This window comes from Nicotiana tomentosiformis, chromosome 11, assembly GCF_000390325.3.
Source record: "Nicotiana tomentosiformis chromosome 11, ASM39032v3, whole genome shotgun sequence".
Taxonomy (NCBI): Eukaryota; Viridiplantae; Streptophyta; class Magnoliopsida; order Solanales; family Solanaceae; genus Nicotiana; species Nicotiana tomentosiformis.
This window is the reverse complement of record NC_090822.1, coordinates 113314723-113335823: the sequence shown is the minus strand read 5'-3', so window position 1 is coordinate 113335823 and position 21101 is coordinate 113314723. Positions and strand designations below refer to the sequence as shown.

Below are 21101 nucleotides of genomic sequence, written 5' to 3'. Positions count from 1 at the left end.
CTAGCCCGTGCTATTTTTACTGAATCCTACAGTTGTTGACTTCACGTAGTGTGGGCTTTCCATATGATATGAGAATTTTTTCGTTCATATACAATATTTGAAACTTATTTATCAAAATTATTCTAATTTTGTATATTATCCGCCCTAAAGAAGGATTACTTACAAATTATATACATTCCACCTTAAAAGGCTCCAAATCCATTATTAGTGCATTCGATCAAGGGATTTAGTTACACCCCTTTTCTTTTTTCTCTCATCTCTCCCCTCTTCTCTCCAGAATATTCATCGGCTAACGCATGCCGGTCTTTTTGTCTCCTCAACCACCATTACCAATACAAATACTCTATGGTTATCATCTTCCACTTCGGTGCCGCCGCCGCCACGTAGCTTCATCTTTTGGAATTTCAATAAGCATGTAATTGCTGCTCTTTTTCCCTTTTATAGACTTCGATAATGTCGATGAAGCGGCAACCACAAGACGGTCCTAAATCTCAACAGCAAGATATGCAACCAACTAAAATGGATAATAGTTCAATACTCATGGTTATGTTTATAGGACTTCATGTTAATGATACTTGCGTCGATATGAGTGACATGTTGGATTACTTTAAGCTGGCATTTTACAGAACACTTACACTACTAAATCACAATAATTGTGTTTCCGAGGAATCAACAATTATTAATCAGCACAATCTAAAAGAGAACTTCTACTGAATCTAAACTTTATTGCATATTTATATTCAAACTAAACACATAAAATCTCTATCTCTAAGAACAATATATGGTACATCAACATACAAATTAAAAACAAATTTCGTTCAAATTTAATGCAAATTTGAATATCTACAACAACATACATAGTAAAAATAAATTTCATACAAATTAAATATAATTTTTATACAATATGTCTTTTGTATATTTTGTATCTGATTTATACATAGTAAAAATAAATTTCATACAACTAATTATATATTATACAACTTATATACAACTTATCTATAACTTTCATATATTATTTCTACCCAATTAAATAAAACTACAATATCATATAACTTAAATATAAATTTTATACAATATATCTTTTGTATATATGTTGTATCTAATTAGTATATATTTTGTCTGTGGTGTGTGCTTCTTCCTCTCTAAAATTCCAATCAAAACTTACTCTGTTAATACAATTTTGATACATATCAACAACTTTATGTAAAAAGATAGTATTGATAACTTTAATATAAATTTTATACAACGATTCATACATTATACAACTATTTTTCAACTTTCATAAAATATTCAAATATATATATATATATTATATATATATATATATATATATATATATATATATATATATATATATATATAACTACAACAAAATATAATTTATATATAATTATAATACAACTTTACTACAATTTTGTAAGTATATTGTATGTCGTGTGTTCGTCTTCTTCGAGTTTCAATCTGAAATTTAGCCAAAATCAAGTCTAATCTTCACCAAAATACCCTCAAAATTGAGATATAAACTCCAAACAATATTCTCAATTATTTGCAATAACACCCAATCCAAACAAATAATAATTTTTAAAAACTCAAATTCGATTTCAAGGCTTCAAAGCTTTTTAATGGCTGTCAATGGTGGGGAATCAAACACCTTCAAAATTTATTGATTGACAATTTTAATTTGAACACCAATTGTGCAATATGAAAGAAAATTACTAAGTTAAAATGATTGAAATCCATTGGTGAATTTCATTAAAATTATATACAACAAGAAAGCATAAAAAAGCAGAGAACAACCAAATGAAAAACAATTGGGGAAAAAACAGAGAAGGAGAGTAGAGAGACGGCGAGAGACACATAGACGGCGCGAGATAGAGACGAAGAGAGAGAGAGTGGGCAAGTATAAAGGGATAAGGAAATAACTGATATTGCTTATTCAATTCCTAATATAAAGGGATACTCATGTAAAACTTATTTGTATATAATTGATAAATTGTATATGACCATGTAATTAAATTAAAATTTGAGTATAAAAGATAATAAGATTTCAAATAGTGTATAGGAAGGTAAAAATCCACATTATATAAGCTTCTAAGTCCAGGGATTTACAAAGCAAGTAAATATAGAAAGTGGGTAACTATTACATAGTAATAATATAGTAATAAGACATAATAATGTAGTGGTACTATGTGGGGGGATATATACGTGACACAAATATATATATATATATATATATATATATATATATATATATATATGGAGACACAAAAATAAATATATATTTGGAAGGATGCGTTACTAAGAAAATAATTCTGAAAATAAAAATATTATGACAACATAATTTTTTGTCTAAAAATATCTAAATAATTTACTTGAAAATTTATGGTGATTTACTTGCAAATATTTCCCTAGGAAAATCCGCAAGAAAACTCCGATCTTTCGTCAAAAAATTTCAAAAGTTTCATGCGATATTTTGGTATATTTTACCAAAAAATCGTATCTAAAATCCCTAGCTAATTTTACATGTGGATTCAAAATTTTCAGATAACTAACTTGGGGATTTCTAAAATCCGCAAGTAATAATTACCTATGAAAGTTTTTTCATCGAATATTTTTGGAAGAAAAATCCTCAAGAAATTACTTGCGGATTTTCTTTTATAATTCCAAGGAAAATCCTCATGTAATACGCAATTTTCTTGTAGTATGTTTTCTTTATATATGTATAATTTTTTTCTTGAAAGTGTGATTTATGTGTGGGAGGAAGAGAAAAAGAAAGAAAGAAAGAATATAAGCTGAAAAATGGTGATCGTTAGAATTTCAAGGTCTCCATTTTTTCTGGCGAAAAAAATAATTCCGGTGACAAATTTTTTTGTCCACATTTGAGTATGTTTTGCTTATATATATATATATATATATATATATATATATATATATATATATAAATTTGTCTTTCAAATATGATTTATGTGTGGGAGGAAGAGAAAAAGAAAGAAAGAATATAAGTGATCGTCAGAATTTCAAGGACTCCATTTTTCCGACGCGAAAATTTTTTCCGGCTTGTTTTCGAAAGAACCTCATGTAAATACACACACCGCCACATAAGCATTTAGGGTGGAAATAATTGTACTCTAAAATAGTTTAGGGAGATAATAGAACCCCCACCCTTAAAGGAAAGTGTGCTGTTGGAAATATGATCATAGTTTAGGGGAGTATTTATGCATTTTCTCACGAAAAAGAGTAGAAGAAATCAGTGCATTTTGATATAAATAAAGCCGGTTAAAGAGGAAGTCCAAAGATCTTAGGTTCAGAGTAGACGGAAATATTCTTTGTATTCAATTTAAATGTTGTGTTCACTTAACGAATGTATCTTAAAAATTCCCTTTTAATTAGTTCGAAGGTGCCCAATAATATTGTTTCATCACCTAGCAACAAACACCGTCATTGAAATGTGAAAGTAATCATATCAAAAAGATCGAACCATAGAATAATCTTCAAACCCCAATCCTTATTTCAAAAGAAGGTTTTGAGAAAAAAAATTGGGGGAGAGGGGGAGAAGTTGGACTTAATAAAAAATTAAGAAAAAAGAGAGACTTGCAATAATCGAAATATGTAACATCTCCCAAAGATTTCACAATTTACTCCCGAGCTCCAAATTAACAGTCCTAGTTTGCCCTATTAAGAGAAGAGTTGAACATGTTAATTGTATTGAGATGTATTACACTATTTATAGCTTTAGCAGTTGTACTCTTCAGTTAGCTTTGTTAGTTGATTCGGTTATGTTTACATTAGTTAGTTAGTCGGTTAGTTGTGGTTTCCTTTTGATTGTGTAGTTGTATATATTAGTATTTTAAAAGGCGTTTTCGGGGCGAGCCCTGGGGCGAGGCGCACTAAAAAAGCCCTGAGGCGATGGTGTGGGGCGAAAGTCTCAAGAGGCGTACGTCCAGCAATTCGGGACGTACGCCCGGACGTTCGGGGCGTACGGCCGGGCGTTTGGGACGCATTTTTTTAGTGCAGCGTAAGCCCTAAATATTTTTTTAAATTAAAACAAAACTTGTTGAATAAGTCATTTATATAATACCCAAATTCTCAAAATTCAGCTTGGTAATTACTCAAAAGTTTTAAAAAGGAACTGAAATGTATTAAATTTAAAAGTCAAAACCTTTTTTACTGATTAAAGCCCCAATTCATGGTCTTTCCCAATTCTTTATCTTTTCCGCTAGTCTGCTAATATCTCCAAAAAGTAACAAATATTAAAAAAAAATTACAAAGACAAAGAGAACTTCATTCTCCTTCGTAGCAACAAGTTCAACGTTCAAATTATAGGTTAGTTATCCTTTTTGTTTTTCCATATAGAAAACTTTTTTTCTTTTCGACTCAAGTTACTTGAGCTTCTAAGTAGCGTATAATAGATTGTTTTGACTAGATTTTGTGGGGATGAAATACACACACACGCGCGCGCACACACACACACACATATAGTTTTTTTCATTTTTATGCAATTTTACCTATTTATAAATATTTACGGTAATTATATTATTTCATAAAATATTAAAAATTAAATACCTATGGGGCTTACGCCCCGCTGAGGTATATGTAAAATGCCTAGCCTTACGCCACACCTTTTAAAACACTGATATATACGACATTACATAGTCAATACAATTGAGACTTTCACTTCTAAGTTCTCTTCTTCTCTGCTGTCGCACATGCCCCTAATTTGGGGCTTCTTCGCCAAGTTTCCATTTCCATAATTGGAGCATACCTCGAGTTCAATTGCTTCATTACGTCACTGATTTTAATATGGTATCAGAGCAGTGGATAATCTGATCCAGTAGTCTTACACATACGAAGCTCGTGTAGATCATCGATTGCTCGATCTACATATGTAATTGGAGGTAATTCCTTCTCTCCGCAAAATTAGGGTTCATAGTAAGTCATCTCTATTTCTCTACTTTACTTTCCTTCAAACACTGTTGGTTAAATAATTCTCACGGTTATTGATGACAAAATCGAGCATATTGATGTGGACTCAAACAAAGAGTCCACCATTGACTCGAGCAGTCCCTTGTACATTCATCCATTTGACAATCCTGTTGCGATATTAGTACCAGCTCCTTTCAATGGAATTGGATACAGGTCTTGGAGATGAAGTGTACTGCGTGCGCTGTCTGTTAAGAACAAACTAGGGTTTATTAATGGAGACTGTAAGAAATCAGATCTAGAGTCTCCAAAGTATAGACTATGGGAGAGGTGTGATGATATGGTCACCTCATGGATTTTAAATTCTTTGGGGAAGGAAATTGCTGATAGTGTAGAGTATGTCAATGATTCTTTTGAGCTGTGGAAAAAGTTGAAGGATCGTTATGATCAGACGAATGGTGCAAAGCTATATCAAATTCAAAAGGAGATAAATAATTTGTCACAAGGAGCACTAGATATTACTGGTTACTACATCAAAATGAAGGAATTGTGGGAAGAGTTGAGTACCTTAAGTGCAAAAACTCTATGTATTTGTCAGTGCACATGTGGAGCCAAAGAGAATATGCATAAAGCTGAACAAGACAGACGATTGATTCAGTTTCTCATGGGACTGAATGAGGTATATACTGTAGTGAGAGGAAGCGTCCTTTTGATGAATACCTTACCATCCTTGGATCAAGCCTTTTCCTTACTGATTCAAGAAGAAAAGCAAAGAGAAATCAAACCTAACAATCAGTTGATATTTGAATCTGCCTTATTGAATGTTAACACCTCCAAATAGCCTAGTTTCAGAACCAACTACAACCCAGGAAAGAACTACATTTTCAATAGTAGATCTCGTCCCACATGTGAGTATTGCAAAAGGCCAGGGCACACCAAAGAGAAATGCTATAAACTCCATGGTTATCCTCAAAACTTCCAAAGTTCTAGCTAGTCCTTTTAGAACCACAACCAGAAACTTCAAGGAACTAATCAAAATTTCCAAAGTCCCAATCAAGGTTTCGGATTCAATAAAGGAAAAAGAAGTGGAAAATATTCATGGTCCTTCGACTGACATGGTAACTGGTAATGGAGATGGAGATGAACACCATGATGAGAATCAGGGAATGAGTTTCACCAAGGAACAATATGGTCAACTCGTGAGCTTATTGCAGCACTTCCAAACTACACTACTAGAAATTCGCTATTTTTCGACTACCAAAATAGTCGAAAAAGTACCTATTTCAACTACTTTCCAACTGATTTACATTAGTCAGAAAACGGTATGTCGGAAAAAACTTTCCGACTATAGTAGTTTGAAAGTTTGTTCCGCCAAAAATTCGAAAAAGGGCGCTATTTTCCGACTACAGTAGTCGAAAAATTAATAAAATAATTATTTATTTTAAAATATATTTTCGACTATTGTAGTCGGAATATTATATAAATAATTATTATTTATTATTTATATTTATTTTATTTTCCGACCAAAGTAGTCGGAATTTTGAATTTTGTAAAAATTTTCAGTGAGGTTTCCAACTACTGTAGTCGAAAAATCATAATTTTCGTGCACATTTTTCGACTATAGTAGTCGAAAATCTGGGTTGAGTTTTGGCAGAATACTGCTATTTTATTAGCATGCCACAACAATAAACAACTAATACAACCAATCAATTCAACCTATTCAACCAACCAATTCTAACTTCAACCAACTAATTCCAACTTCAACTAACCTATTAAATCATTCAAATCCTATAATATCAAACTAAAACATTAATTAAAATCTAAATATTCAATATCAAGTCTAAGTAGCTGACACACATCGACTCTAATATAATAAAGTCTAAACATGTATACCACAATATCTAAACTTACAAATAAAGTCTAAATATAAATTCTAAACACCCAAGAACATTAATCAACCAAAACACACTACTAGACATCAGATTCAGTCTCTTCAACATCATAAGAGGGGGACATGTGCTTTTTCATAAATGTTTTCACTATAGCAATGTGAACTTAGACTGTTTCACATAGTTCCGACAATAACTTTTGGTGGAATGCATTGAGCCTTCATACAGTGGGCGACTAGCTTCCTCTAGTTGTCCATAAAAGCGCTTAGCCTCATCATTTGGTTCGGATTGAGCCCCTGAGAACATCTCAAAAGCATCTCTCATCATTTCATTGAGTCGAGAATTTTTAAAATTATTCTCTACTCTTTTTACTACCCTCACCACTAAATCTAAGAAAATAATACAAATTGAGATATTCTTCTACAGGTTCCCACTTTGAATAATTGTAATACCTTCAACATTTTAACTATGAATGACTCTTTAAATTTAAAATTTCACAATAAAAGTTAGGTTGATTACATGAATTCTCTCACACTAGCATTCTCTGTTAATTACTTTTCCAAGATCTTTCAAACAATAGCATAGTTTTTGAGGTATGCTTAATTATTTTGAAAAAAGATATAAGTGTGCATGTTTGTTAGCTAGCTTCTAGGATTTTTCTTCTCCTCCATGTTTTTCTGATTCTACTTTTATTTTCTTTTTCCCTTTTGAATTACAAGTAGCAACAATAGTGATATAAACTAAGCAGTTAAGTATGACTATTTTTCTTTTGTTTTTCTGGACATCATATGAATATGCATCCTTATATATGAATTACTATAATACAATGAAAAAGTATGGATCAACATAGTGCAGTTGCTTTTGCACCAAAGTTTCAACGTGACTTGACTAAAAGAAAATATATAACTTAAAGTAGAGGAGTTTTGTCTCTCATGAGAGCAACATTCAAGAGATAAAACTTAAAATTGGTGTTATTGTTACAATTATATTACTAATAGATATCCTTGAGTAACAAGTTTCAAATTCCAATCCATCTGTGTATCTCTACCATCTCCTTTACCATATTTTACCGATCTATCTTCTTCTTCTTTTTTGTTATGGTACAATACTACTACTGATCTATCTTAACCCAGATAATATTTTTTAGAAAAATAAACGAGCTTTTAAAGAGGTGCAGTTCCGGATTCTTCTTCATCAAGAGAGTTAACATCAAGAGATTGCAAGAATTATACCTCGCATCATAAGTAAGCTAGGCAAAAAGTTTCACAGTGGATATTCGTAGCTCTAGTTCAAGATTAGTTAGAATTGCAAACTAGTAAAGATTTCATACGTTATAACAATGAAATTGCTAACCAAAATATTATCTCCCCTCTGCCTTGCAGCCTGTAACTTCCTCTTGTTAGAGACAAATTCCTATACATTCAACTTCTAATTTCACTCCAAGGAGGCTGCCCATTACAGTCAAAATGATCCCAAAATCAAACAAGAATTCCATTCACGAACTTAAAATAGCTCAACAATCAGCCCCAGTAAGCATACCCGATTGGTCAAAAATTTAGGGGACGAGCGCAAAAAAAACAAATGATTCCCCAATTTCTCAAAAAATGTATTAACGGATAAAACTACTCAATTTACACTAAACTTATAAATTATAGTGTAAAATACCATGTGATGTTGAATGATATACAGAAAGGAACACCAAAGTTTCAGAAATCAATGCACTCTGAATAAATCAAAGTGGTCTGTTTGTGATATTTTGTTAGGCACTCTTAATTTTCGCACCAAATGTAAAGTACAAATCTCATTATCATTTAATTATTCCATCATAATATTCTTTCTAAGATCTATTTAAATTTCAAGAACAATCACAAAGCATTCAAAATATCACAAACCCAGTCAACAACAATCGACTGTTTGACCATGAGAGAACAAACCCAGTCAAATTATTTTTTAAGCTAAGTTTTTAACACTAAAATAGTAGTGCCGCTGATTTTGTACACTAAAAGTGAAATCCTAAGTCGTCATCGAAGATTAAACGGGGAGAGAGAGAGAGAGAGAGAGAGAAAGAGATCCTACCTGATGAAGAACAGTCGTTGATTTTGCCGGTGCCGTTGGATTTGATTTCGCCGGCGCCGTTGATGAACTGGAGAGCCGAAGAGAGCGTGTAGAGAGAGAGAGACAGAGAGTAAGAAAGAGCGTGTGTGGGAAAAAAGTATTAGAAAAGTAAAGGAATTAGGCAAAAAATTATTTAAGTTTCCGACGATAGTAGTCACAAAATTAGGTTTGACAATATTTCGACAAATATAGTCGGAAAATATATATTATTTAATGTTTTTTAAAAAAAAAATTCTGGCTACCACGGTCGGGACCATTTGGTCAAAAGTTATTTGACTTTCCTATATAATATTCCGATTACAGTAGTCGAAAAATTCTATGCGCGGAATTTTCGGCGAAGCTTTACGATTATATTAGTCGAAAACATAGTCGGAATAATTCTTAGAAATAAATAAAAAAATAAATATGAGATTTTCGACAACAGTGGTAGGAAATTTACGACTGATATTTTGTAGTAAAAAATTATAGTAGGAAAAAAGGTATTTTCTATAGTGCCAATAGTGGAGGAGAGAATTCTAACAACATGAACCTGAACTCTGGAGTTTCAAACTTTGAAGGTATTGTAGTTTATACCTCTTCAATTGACTTTGGTAAACTATCATGTAGGTGTTTTAAATCAAAAACTGATACATAGATATTAGATTCAAGAGTTTCAAATCACATGACCTTCAATAGATCCTCAATGTATGATATCATTATTCTGCCTTACCCCTTATTAGTCATATTGCCAAATGGTTATAAAGCTATAGTAACAGAAGTTGGAAGTGTGAGACTTGCACCTAGGATTGTGTTGCACAAAGTTCTCCTTGTCCCCTTTTTCAAATATAACCTTATTTCTATTTATTTGTTGACTTTAAATCACGGAGGAATTTCATTCATCACTAATGGTGCTTGTATGTTGCATGCCCCTTCACTGAAGAGCCCTCTGGAGATTGGTAGAGTCAAGAGTGGACTTTACCTCATATGCTCTCAATGTTTGAAACAAAAGGATACAAGCTCTTCTTCTGTCACAATCAGTTCTGTTCCCCATTTGTCTGCTTATCCATGTAATATGCAAGTTGTCTACTCTCCATCTGTATATAATTCACCTCTGAATAAAACTGCATCTATGAATGCCCCTTCTTCTAGTAACAGTACTACTGTAAATATTTCTCCATATGTGAATAAATCGTGTTCCTTTGAATTCTTGTACATATCATGAGAATGATATTTTGTGGCACAATAGACTTAGGCATGTGCCCTTTGTGAAAATAAAGGGAATAGCATCTATACCTGTCATTTTTTCTTCCAAACAACCTTTTGTATACTCTATTTGTCCTATGACCAGACAAAATAGATTGCCCTTTCCCCAGAGAACTAGCACATCCAGTAGTATATTTAAATTACTACATGTTGACCTTTGGGGTCCTTATCACACCACTACTCATGATAACTATAAGTACTTCATCACTATGGTTGATGATTTCAGTAGGACCACATGGACACACCTTTTAACCTGCAAGAGCAATGCAATTCAAATCATCAAAGCTTTTGTTTCCATGATAGAAAACCAGTTCAAAACTACCATAAAGACCATAAGAATAGAAAATGGTCTAAAGTTCACCAACACAGAAGTTAACTCTTTTTTTTCAGTCAAAAGGCATCATTCACAAAAAATCTTGTCCCTATACACCACAACAGAACAATATGGTAGAAAGAAAACACAAATACTTACTTGAAACAGATAGGGCACTCCTATTTCAGTCAAAGTTACCTTTGAAATACTGGAGAGAGTGTGTGTTGACAATAACCTACATTATAAATAGACTGCCCACTATATATCTTAAGAACAAGTGTCCATTTGAACTCCTATACAAAAACAAACCACTATATTCCCAAATGAGAAGTTTTGGATGCTTGTGCTACCCAACAGTACCCAAAGTACACAGGGATAAATTTGAGCCTAGAGTTACCCCACATGTTTTCATAGGCTATAATTTTGGATCAAATGGTACAACGTCCCGAGTCTTGCTACCAAGAAAATACAAGTCTCAAGAAATGTATCTTTCCATGAGAATATTTTCCCTTTTGCAATTGTACCAGATGTCTCTTCTTTTCCTTCTGTACTAAAATGTGTTCCTTTTGTTGATTTTGCAGATGATGTTAATGAAAGTATCCAAGTCAATGTAGAAAACAATCCAAATGGTGCAAGTCCCATGGACAATGAACTATCACCTATCAATATCTCACCTATATCACCTAACAATAGTCAAGTTGCAAAGTCTGATAGTCACTCACCTTTAGAGTCACCTTCAACATCCAGTTTTGATGACCACTCACCACCAGTTTTGAATGATCATTCACTTCAAATTGATAATCAGAACACTCTTGTACTTAGAATAACACAAAGAGAAATAAAAACACATGCATACTTAAATGACTACATTCATACTATGCCTAAACTACATTCCAATAGTTGTATACCATCTCTTAATGCCTTACTTTCAAACCATCAATTTGTCTCTCCTGAAGCTTTAATCCATAGTAGCCAGTCTTTGATGCAATGTGTCTGTCATGATAATGAACCTTCTTCATGTGAAGAGGTTGCTATTAATCATACTTGGAAAGTAGCCATGACACAGGAATTTGAGGCATTACATATCAATCACACATGGGACTTGGTCCCATTGCTAGCAGGAAAGAAAGTTATAGGTTGTAGGTGGGTGTATAAAGTGAAGCATAAAGTCAATGAAAGTATTGAGAGGTTTAAAGCTCGTTTGGTAGTCAAAGGATACATACAACAAGAAGAAATAGATTACAAAGAAACATTCTCACCAATGGAATAGATGACCAACGGAGAGGACTTATAGTAGTAGCTGTGAAGAGATGATGGGCCATGTTTCAACTAGATGTGAATAATGCCTCCCTTCAATGAGATTTGAATGGGGAAGTGTTTATGAAAATCCCACCTGGGTTAATGGTGCATGAATCAGGGCTGGTTTGTAAGCTAAACAAATCTTTATATGGCCTGAAACAAGCCAGTAGGCAATGGTATGCCAAATTAACAGAAGCACTTTGCTCGATAGGTTATGGGCATTCTATGCATGATTACTCATTATTCTACAGAAATAATGGGATATCTTTGGTGTATGTAGCAGTGTATATTGATGATGTGATACTCACTGGAATAGATTCAGAAAAATAAAACTTTTCAAGAAGTTCTTACATGATAGTTTCAAGATTAAGGATCTGGGAAGATTACACTATTTACTTGGACTGAAAATTCTCTACAAAAATGATAGAATCATTGTTTCCAAAAGAAAATTTGTCATTGATCTCCTAAAAGAATATGATTGTCTCAGTTGCAATCCTTTATCATCAAGTGTGAAACTCAAAGTAAAGGAAGAAGCTCCCCTGTCACATCCTAGCTGCTACAGAAAATTGGTTGGGAAACTGAATTTCTTAACCAACACAAGATTGGATATAACTTTCAGTGTTTAGCATCTGAGCCAATTCATGCAAGATCCAAGAGAACCACATCTAAAGGCAGCCTATTGCCTGTTGAGATACTTAAAGACTGATCCTAGCCTAGAAATTTTCTTTTTCAAAGATAATGACTACATGGTAAAATTATATTGTGACTCTGATTGGGCATCCTTCTTTTACCCTATTTTGAGAAATTGTAAAAGGGCAATAGACTGATCCATCACAAATTTACAAATTCTAAATATAGTGACTTCTTTTACTCTATTTTTTCCTTATTTTCTCCCCTTTTAACAAAAAACTAGAAAAAGAACAACACAAAAGGCAGTATCATTGACAAGGCAGTTTTACAAATACTTAAGGAGATTGAGGATTAGTGGCTCAAAAAAGTTGGCATTCATTCTGAGAGGATAAACGCTAGAGTTTAAAAGATAAGTTGATTTGGATGGAAGAAGTACATATTTTGAAACTTGCCTTACCGGAAATAAATATCACCATGCATAATCTTGATGTGATGCACATTGTAACGATCCGGCCAGTCGTTCCGAGAGTTATAGCCATGTTTCTCCATTCTTGCTTCTTTATGTATTATTCAGCGGTGTTGAGTTGTATCGAGTTGGTAGGTTTGGGTCCAGAGTAATTTTGGAGTGAAATGAACACTTAGTCTCTTAGTTAGAAAGTTAAGTTAGAAAAGTCAACCGGAAGTTGACTTATGAGTAAACGAATTCGGATGTAGATTTTTATAATTCGATTAGCTTCGTTGGGTGATTTTAGACTTAGAAGTATGTCCGAAATATAATTTAGAGGTCCGTGGTAGAATTAGGCTTGAATTGGCGAAAGTTGGAAGTTTAAAAGTTCTTATGCTTGAATCCAAGGTTGATTTGGTGTTTTGGTGTTGTTTTGGGTGTTCCGAAGGTTCGACTAAGTTCGGGTACTGATATATGACTTGTTGGAATTATTGGTTGAGGTCCCGAGGGCCTCGGGTGAGTTCGGATAGGTTTGGGTTGTGTTGCGCTCGTTTTTCTTATGTTTCGACGCCGTTTCTTCAAGTGTAAATGGTATCATATTGAACAAATAAGCTCCTATTTCTTTTTTGATTGCAGCATTAGATCCGTATCGTAATTACGGACCCGTAGCAAAAACAATCATCGAATTTTGACATCGTATAAGGATTTTATGATCATTTTACTAAGAATTAGGTTGCCAGATTTTTTTTCAGATTAATTACGAAATTGCCACTAATGGTGTATTTAAAAATCTACACGGTTTGCAAATATTAAAACCTACATATCTCCTTCATTATAAAGTCAAATTGAGTGATTCAAAAGTCTAACTTGACTCAAATTTCACAAGGAATTCATTGGAGGCATAAAAAGAGAGTTTTGGGATCTTTAAGCACGAGAAACGAGGCAGAATAGCTGGAAATAAAATATATAAAACGAGGATTTGTTCATTCGGTCATATTTTGAGTTGGGGAGCTCGGATTGGGGTAAGTGTTCTCTACTTAGTTTTGGTTATATTTCATGAATCCATCTTCGTTTTTGGGATTTGATTGATGATTTCAAAGTGAAATTGAGGGAGTTAGGGTTTGAGTTTTGGAGAGTTTAAGTGAGGATTTGAGGGACCAAACGGAGTCCGATTTTGATGAATTTTATATGGTTAGACTCGGGAGAGGACGAGGTTTATTATTCTGCTATTTTTGACTGATTTTGAGATGTGGGCTCGGAGGCCGGGTTTTGGCCGATTTCGGATTTTTGGCCTACTTATGTAGCTTTTCTTATGAAATTCGATTCTTTAGCCTATGTTGATAGTATTATTCTGGTTATGGATAGATTCGGAGCTTTTGGAGACCAAGTCCAGAGACGAAGGCATCCCGAAGTAGGATTTTACGTTGTTAAGGTAAGTAACAATTTTAACTCTGGCTTTGAGGGTATAAACCCAGAGAATTTGATATCGTGTGACTGTTTGAAGGTGATACCCATGCTAGGTGACGGGCGTGTAGGTGTATACCTCGAGGGATTGAGACTTGGTCTGTCCCGTGAGGCCTCATGGCTATCATCTGTGTTTACGTAGTTACTTGTTGTTGAACTTGTGTGCCTTCATGTTAGAGATCATGCTTAGGCTTTATTCATGCTCACATTATTTGTACTCAGTCATAGAAATTATTATACATATTTACCTCAGTTTCTATTATTTGCTAATATACTGTGATACTGGATGTGGGATGTGTTCCCTTATTTATTGATGGTGGTGAGGCTAGTGAGGTACATGATTGAGTGAGGCTGAGGGCCTGGTTGTGAGGATATTAATACTATAGCGCGTGAGTTGTCCGCGTAGCACGTGAGTTGACCGTACTGGTTCAGGTATTGATTCCGTAGTGCGTGAGTTGTCCGCGTAGCACGTGAGTTGACCGTGCGGATCCAGGTTTTGATATGATGGCACATGAGTTATCCGTGCTTAGTGCTTGGGCTTTGGGAGCCCCTCCGGAGTCTGTACACACCCCCAGTGAGCGCAGAGTGTTGAGTGTTTTGAGTGTTGAGTGCTGAGTGCGAGTGATGAGTGATGGAGTGACACTGCTGTGAGGTTGTATTTATTTGTGTTGTTGCTGCATTTATGTGTTAAACTTCTTTGTGGCATTTACTGAGTTATGAAATTTACCTGTTTATTTCTTTTTATTTTTAAATTGTGAAAATAAATAATTTGACTGTTTTACTTATCTCGTCTCTACTGCTCAGTTCCTTAGTTATTTCTGTTACTATTGAGTCAGTTGTACTCATACTACACTTTGTACTTTATGTGCAGATCCAGGTGAGTTAGAGCGTGACGATCGTTGAGTTCAGACAGGCTATCTGTGGAGATTGCAAGGTAGCTGCTAGCGTCCGCGGGACCTTGTTACTCCTTTTGTCATTTCTTTTTTTTTTGGACAGTTAGACAGTTTATATATCTTAGTTTATAGTTTTAGACGCTCATGACTTAGTGACACCCCGATGTTTGGGGCTCATTTCCGTATTTTTCTATATTATATTTAGAGTTGATTTAGTTTATAAAAAATTTAAATGTTGAAATATTTTATTAAATTCTTATAATCGATTTAGTAGTAATATTTTGGGAAGTAGGCTTGCCTAGTAACACGATAGGCGCCATCACGGCCATGGTTAGATTTTGGGTCGTGACACACATTGAGAAAAATGTTCTTGATTACATTTTCATAGAGTTATGAACATCCAGGTAAAAGCAAATGACAATGCTAAATATAAAAGTATTTGAAAGAAAATCTAGAATTATATCGAGATAAAAATGACCCAATTAAATTTGCTACACATTGACAAGAATGCAAAACAAGTGTAGTGTCGTGGGTGAAAAATCTGAGAATTTCTCGATAAATTTTATCATCCGCTTAGCAAGCACTTTTTTTTTTGGGCATTTTGATCAATGTTAAACAAGCTATAAAATAATTTTCGTACTTTCATCCCAATATAACTCTAGACAATGATCAAATTCTTTCAAATCCGCTCTAGTTTTGGCATTATCCTTCGTTATTTCTTGTACATTCACACGATGTTAAATGTTATTAAAAACATTTTTCTCGACGTGCAACACACCAATGTTAAGCCTGATAAGATTTGTTTTCAATAATACAGATAGTAAAATACACTTCTCTTGTGGGGACTTTAATGCTATTTTCCAGCCAAGTGACAGATTAATGGGGAATCCTGTGAGCGATGCTGAAATTCAAGACTTCTCTACGTGTATACATACTCTATTGCTAAATGAGTTACAATGGAAAGGTGAATACTATACTTGGTCTAATAAACAACATGGATTAGACAGAGTTTATAGTAGGTTGGATAGAGGATTTGGGAACCATGACTGGATGATGCAGTGGGGGCATGTAATGACAGAATATGATGTGCCTCTTATCTCTGATCACTCTCCCATGTTACTGTCACTATGCACAACACAATGGAATGGAAAGATACCATTTCGATTCTTCAATGTATGGACAGAACATGCCTTTTTTATGTCAATTGTGAAAGATGGATGGGCCAAGTCTTTGGCTACTGGAAGAATGAAAAACATATGGCGTCAAACCAATGTTGAGAAAACTGAATAATGATGAATTCAGGGGCTTTAACCAGAAGATGGAGGAAACCAGGAAGAAATTGGTAGATATTCAGGTACAAATACATGCTCAATGTTCTAATGCCTTGCTGGAAATTGAAAAAGATATGCTACAAAACTTGGAAAAATGGTCCATGATAGAGGAAAGTGTACTTGAACAAAAATCAAGAGCAAAGTGGATACAATTGGGTGATTCTAATAATAAGTACTTTACAGCTATTATGAAGGAAAGGACACAGAGAAAGCACATCTTGAAAATAACAGCCCTAACAGGAGACAAGTTGACTGATCCTGATGATATAAAAAAAGAAATTGTAGGGTTCTATCATATCCCACCAACAGTTGGAACTTTGTGCAGAGATAACGGAACAAGAAATTGTTGATGGGTTGTGTTCTATTGTAGATGATAAGGCACTTGGCATTGATAGATTTAATGCTTGTTTCTTTAAGAAAAACTTGGAGTATAATCAATGAAGATATAATTGGGGCAGTGAATTTTTTTTTTTTTTTTTTTTTGCAACAGGAAGATTATATAAAGCCATCAACTGCACGACTATCACATTGGTACCTAAAACGGCAAACCCTACAATAGTGAAGGAGTAAAGGCCTACCGCATGTTGCACTGTCCTATACAAGTTGATCTCCAAGCTTTTGGCCAATAGATTCCAACGAGTCATAGCAGTTGTCATATGTAATGCTCAGGCTGGTTTCATTCCTGGTAGAAAGATAACCGATAACATTATTTTGGCACATGAACTGATCAAAGGATACACTAGGAAAAACATCTCACCAAGGTGCATGATAAAGATCGATCTTCAAAAGGCATATGATTCTGTTGAATTGTGCTATTTAGAGCAAGTGATGGAGGAGATGGGCTTCCCTGCCAAATTTATTACTTAGGTGATGGAATGCGTGAAAACTATCAATTATACCATAATGATAAACGGGTAATTCACAGAACCCTTTGATGCAGCTAAGGGTCTTAGACCAGGAGATCCCATGTCTCATTTCTTGTTTGCTATTGCTATGAAGTATTTGAGTAGAAGCTTGAATGAACTGAAAGATGAAAATGCTTTCAAGTTTCACCCAAAGTGTGATAGGCTGGGCATCACACACTTGGCATTTAGAGATGACTTGCTGTTATTTTCAAGAGGTGATTTCCCGTCTGTGTGTGCTATACAGAAATGTTTTGAACAGTTTTCTAAAGTCATTTGGACTATTGGCTAATATGGGAAAGAGCTCAGTCTATTTTGGTAGGGTTTCACAAATTGAAAAGGACAGAATCTTACTAAAACTAGGCTAGGTGCAAATATGATTACAAAAAAAGCATTAGTGGCCTGGGACAAAGTTTGTCTACCTAAATTTGCAGGAGGACTGAACCTAATTAACCTGCATCTCTGGAACAAAGCGGCTATTGTTAAATCATGTTGGGACTTAGCCCACAAGCAAGATAAGTTGTGGATTAGGTGGGTGCATACCTTTTACATAAAGGGGCAGCAGATAGAGCAAATTAAGCTACCACAACAGGCATGCTGGATCATCAGGCAAATCCTAGATGCTAGAGGAATCCTTGAACAGGTGCAAGACAACCTTACAACTGGAAAAAGCATCATAAGGCAGATATACCTACAGTTAATAGGTGACTGTCCTAGAGTAATTTGGAAGCCCTTGATTTTCCAAAATGATGCCAGGCCTAAAGCAAGATTCACTATGTGGCTTCAACTACAAGAAATGTTATTAACAATAGATAGATTATCTAAATGGGGTCTTCATATTGAAACAAAATGTGCACTATGCCAAACTCAAGATGAGAGCAGGGACCATTTGATTGTAGAATGTGAATTCACTATGAATCTATGGAGGAGACTTTTATTGTTATTTTAGTAGGTGTGTAAGAATTAACTATTCTGGTTAGGTGTCTGTGTTTGTTTTGTTTGATAGCTAGCTTAGTTAGCTTAGCTATGGTTTTATAATTAACTCTTTGGTGATTAATAAAATACAGTTGATTATCAAAAAAAAAATACACATTCATTTTTTTACCCACATCCAGAACTCTTTGTAATTCTAGCACTTTTCCTTCAAAATCAACTTCTGTAACATTCTTTAGCTCTAAATTCTACTATTTGTAAACTCGACCAATCGGCTGACGCTACTTTTGTGCTAATTAACATTTTCGGAAATTACTTTTTTTTCTTTTTTGCCAAGATGGACTGCCGTATTTTTCATATAAGCAAAATAACCAGGAAAAAATTATTGTACTTAACCACTAGAAATTTCATTTAATACTATAATCTTTCTAGGCAGAAAGGCTGCTAAATCGCAAAGTAACAGTATATAGATTTAATATTCCTAATACAGCTTTCAAATTTACTACTGCAAATTCATTTTAAATGGCCTGATTAGTTGTTTAACGTGTTTGCCCCCCCTAGCAGCACCTGACATAAGACACCTAGACACAAACATAGGAAGCTATAGTCATACCAAACAAAAAAACAAAAAAAACCTTAACTTATTTAACCTCATCAACTTTGCTATATATATAAATAAATAAATAAATGAAGCAAGAGAAAATACCTCAAGGTGGGTGAGAGTAGGGTTGCGCATGGATCGGATCGGATTTAGCACATTTCGTATTGAAATTTCGGATTTCGGATTCTACAAAATGCAATTTGAATCCAATCGAATTAATATCGGATCGGATCGGATTTTAAAGTTTGGATCAGATAAATATTTTGGATTTTCGGATCGGATTATACGTATTATTAAGGCTATTGCTAATCTAATCGGCTAATGCATCTGCCTTATCTGTTTCTTCTGTGTTCTGTGCTAATACAAACATCTCTTTACTTTTCATCCCTTTTATCAGCGTTGCATCTCTAAGAAAATATTTCTCTGGAGGTTCGAGTTGTTATGCCTCTTTGCAGAACTCGTACTTATATTTTCTTTGTAGAAGAGGCAATACAGCAAGAAAAATTTTCTTTGTAGAAGAGGCAATACAGCAAGAAAAATCCATGTTTCTGCAATTATGAGGGTATTATGGTGCCAATGTAGTTAAATCCAGCAATTGTAAAGGTAATAACTTGGAGGAAGATGTAAAGGAAGTTGTGGCTATCCGAATTAAAGTTTAGTATTTATACATGCCCTAATAATTTCGGATTTCGGATCGGATTAAAATTATATCAATCCGAAGCCGATCCGGATATCCAAAATTTTAATAAACATAATCCCGAAATCCAATTCAAATATCCGAAATTCGAAATTGAGCTGATCGATTCGGATTTCGAATATCCGATCCAAATGCACAGCCCTATTGAGGAAGGGAGTGCGGCTAAGACTATTATAATAAACCGAAGGGATCCATGAATCATGAATAATATTTAAAGCAGCTCTTGGGTTCTTCTTCCTTGTTTGGGCCCCGATTGGTAAAATCTTAACTATTACCATTTAATACCCAAGCCCAAAGAATTACTTTTTCTACCCCTTTATTTTATAGTTTTACCCATAAAAATTAAACTAATTACTTTTGTCTACCCATTTATTTTTTTACCCATTAAACTAGTTATATTTCCTACTAATTGTAGCTTTTGTGGGTAATTGACTATTTTTTATCCTTTTCTTTTTTCTCCGTTTCCGTTCCTTTTTTTTATAAATCATATTATTCTTTATTTTATTATTTCAAATAATCTGATTCCATACTCAATTTTGGCTCCTTTCTTTTGTTTTATTTTTTTCTCTTTTTTCTTTCCTTTTGTTCATTTTCTTTAAATCTTCTTCCTTTTCTAAATTAATTTAGCTCTTTTTTTCTCATAATTTTTTTCCTACATAATCTAATTACGTTCACCATTTTTGCTCCTTTTCTTTATTCTTCTTTTTTTATACAATAATAAAAGGTAACTGCTATAGTAAACATTTATTCACCTTCTTTAATATAACTGATTATATAATATACTATTTGTCTTTCTTTTTTATCTTTTTCTTCTCTTCTTTAAATTAATTATTAGAACAACTTATACAATACACGTGTTTTCTCTTCTCTTTTTTTTATTGTATATATATATATATATATATATATATATATATATATATATATATATATATATATATATACTCCCTCCGTTCCAGTTTATATGAATCTATTTTCTTTTTGGTCTGTTCCAAAAAGAATGACCCCTTTCTAAATTTGGAAACAATTTAGCTTAAACTTACAATTCCACTATTAATGAGAAGTTTTTATCACACAAATACTCACACAAATACTCTGGGACCTTTTTTGACTTGCTTAGGACCATAAATTTCAAAAGTCTTCATTTTTTCTTAAATTTCGTGCCCAGTCAAACAGGTTTACATGAATTGGAACGGAGGGAGTATGTATTACTGTAAATATTTCTATCACATAGGATCCAAAATTATGCATCGTTACAATAAAATGGTATATTAGTATAATAAAATGGCATATTGTAAAATACTTGTCACAATAGTATATCAAAACTGCATATAAATGTACCAAATAGGTATATTACTATTTTATATCTCCCGACACCTACTCACTACAACAAAAAGGCCTTTAGCGGCAATTATTTAGTGTCAGTAACC

At 33.7% G+C, this 21101-nt stretch overlaps 1 protein-coding gene and 2 long non-coding RNA genes across 3 annotated transcripts; 1 reads left to right on the top strand and 2 right to left on the bottom strand.

The window, feature by feature from the left end:
- Window positions 1-5260: 5260 nt before the first annotated feature.
- Window positions 5261-5761, top strand: LOC138902038 (uncharacterized). The gene has a single exon (XM_070189848.1). The coding sequence runs from the start codon at window positions 5261-5263 to the stop codon at window positions 5759-5761; it is 501 nt and encodes a 166-aa protein (XP_070045949.1).
- Window positions 5762-6706: 945 nt separating this feature from the next.
- Window positions 6707-9076, bottom strand: LOC104094365 (uncharacterized). Its single transcript, XR_685877.4, has 2 exons — window positions 8886-9076; window positions 6707-7105 (listed from the first exon to the last, which is right to left on the bottom strand). It is a non-coding gene; the product is annotated as an uncharacterized lncRNA (long non-coding RNA).
- Window positions 9077-9384: 308 nt separating this feature from the next.
- On the bottom strand, window positions 9385-18249 carry LOC104094366 (uncharacterized). Its single transcript, XR_001968929.3, has 3 exons — window positions 17299-18249; window positions 17120-17223; window positions 9385-10419 (listed from the first exon to the last, which is right to left on the bottom strand). It is a non-coding gene; the product is annotated as an uncharacterized lncRNA (long non-coding RNA).
- Between the last annotated feature and the right edge of the window lie 2852 nt (window positions 18250-21101).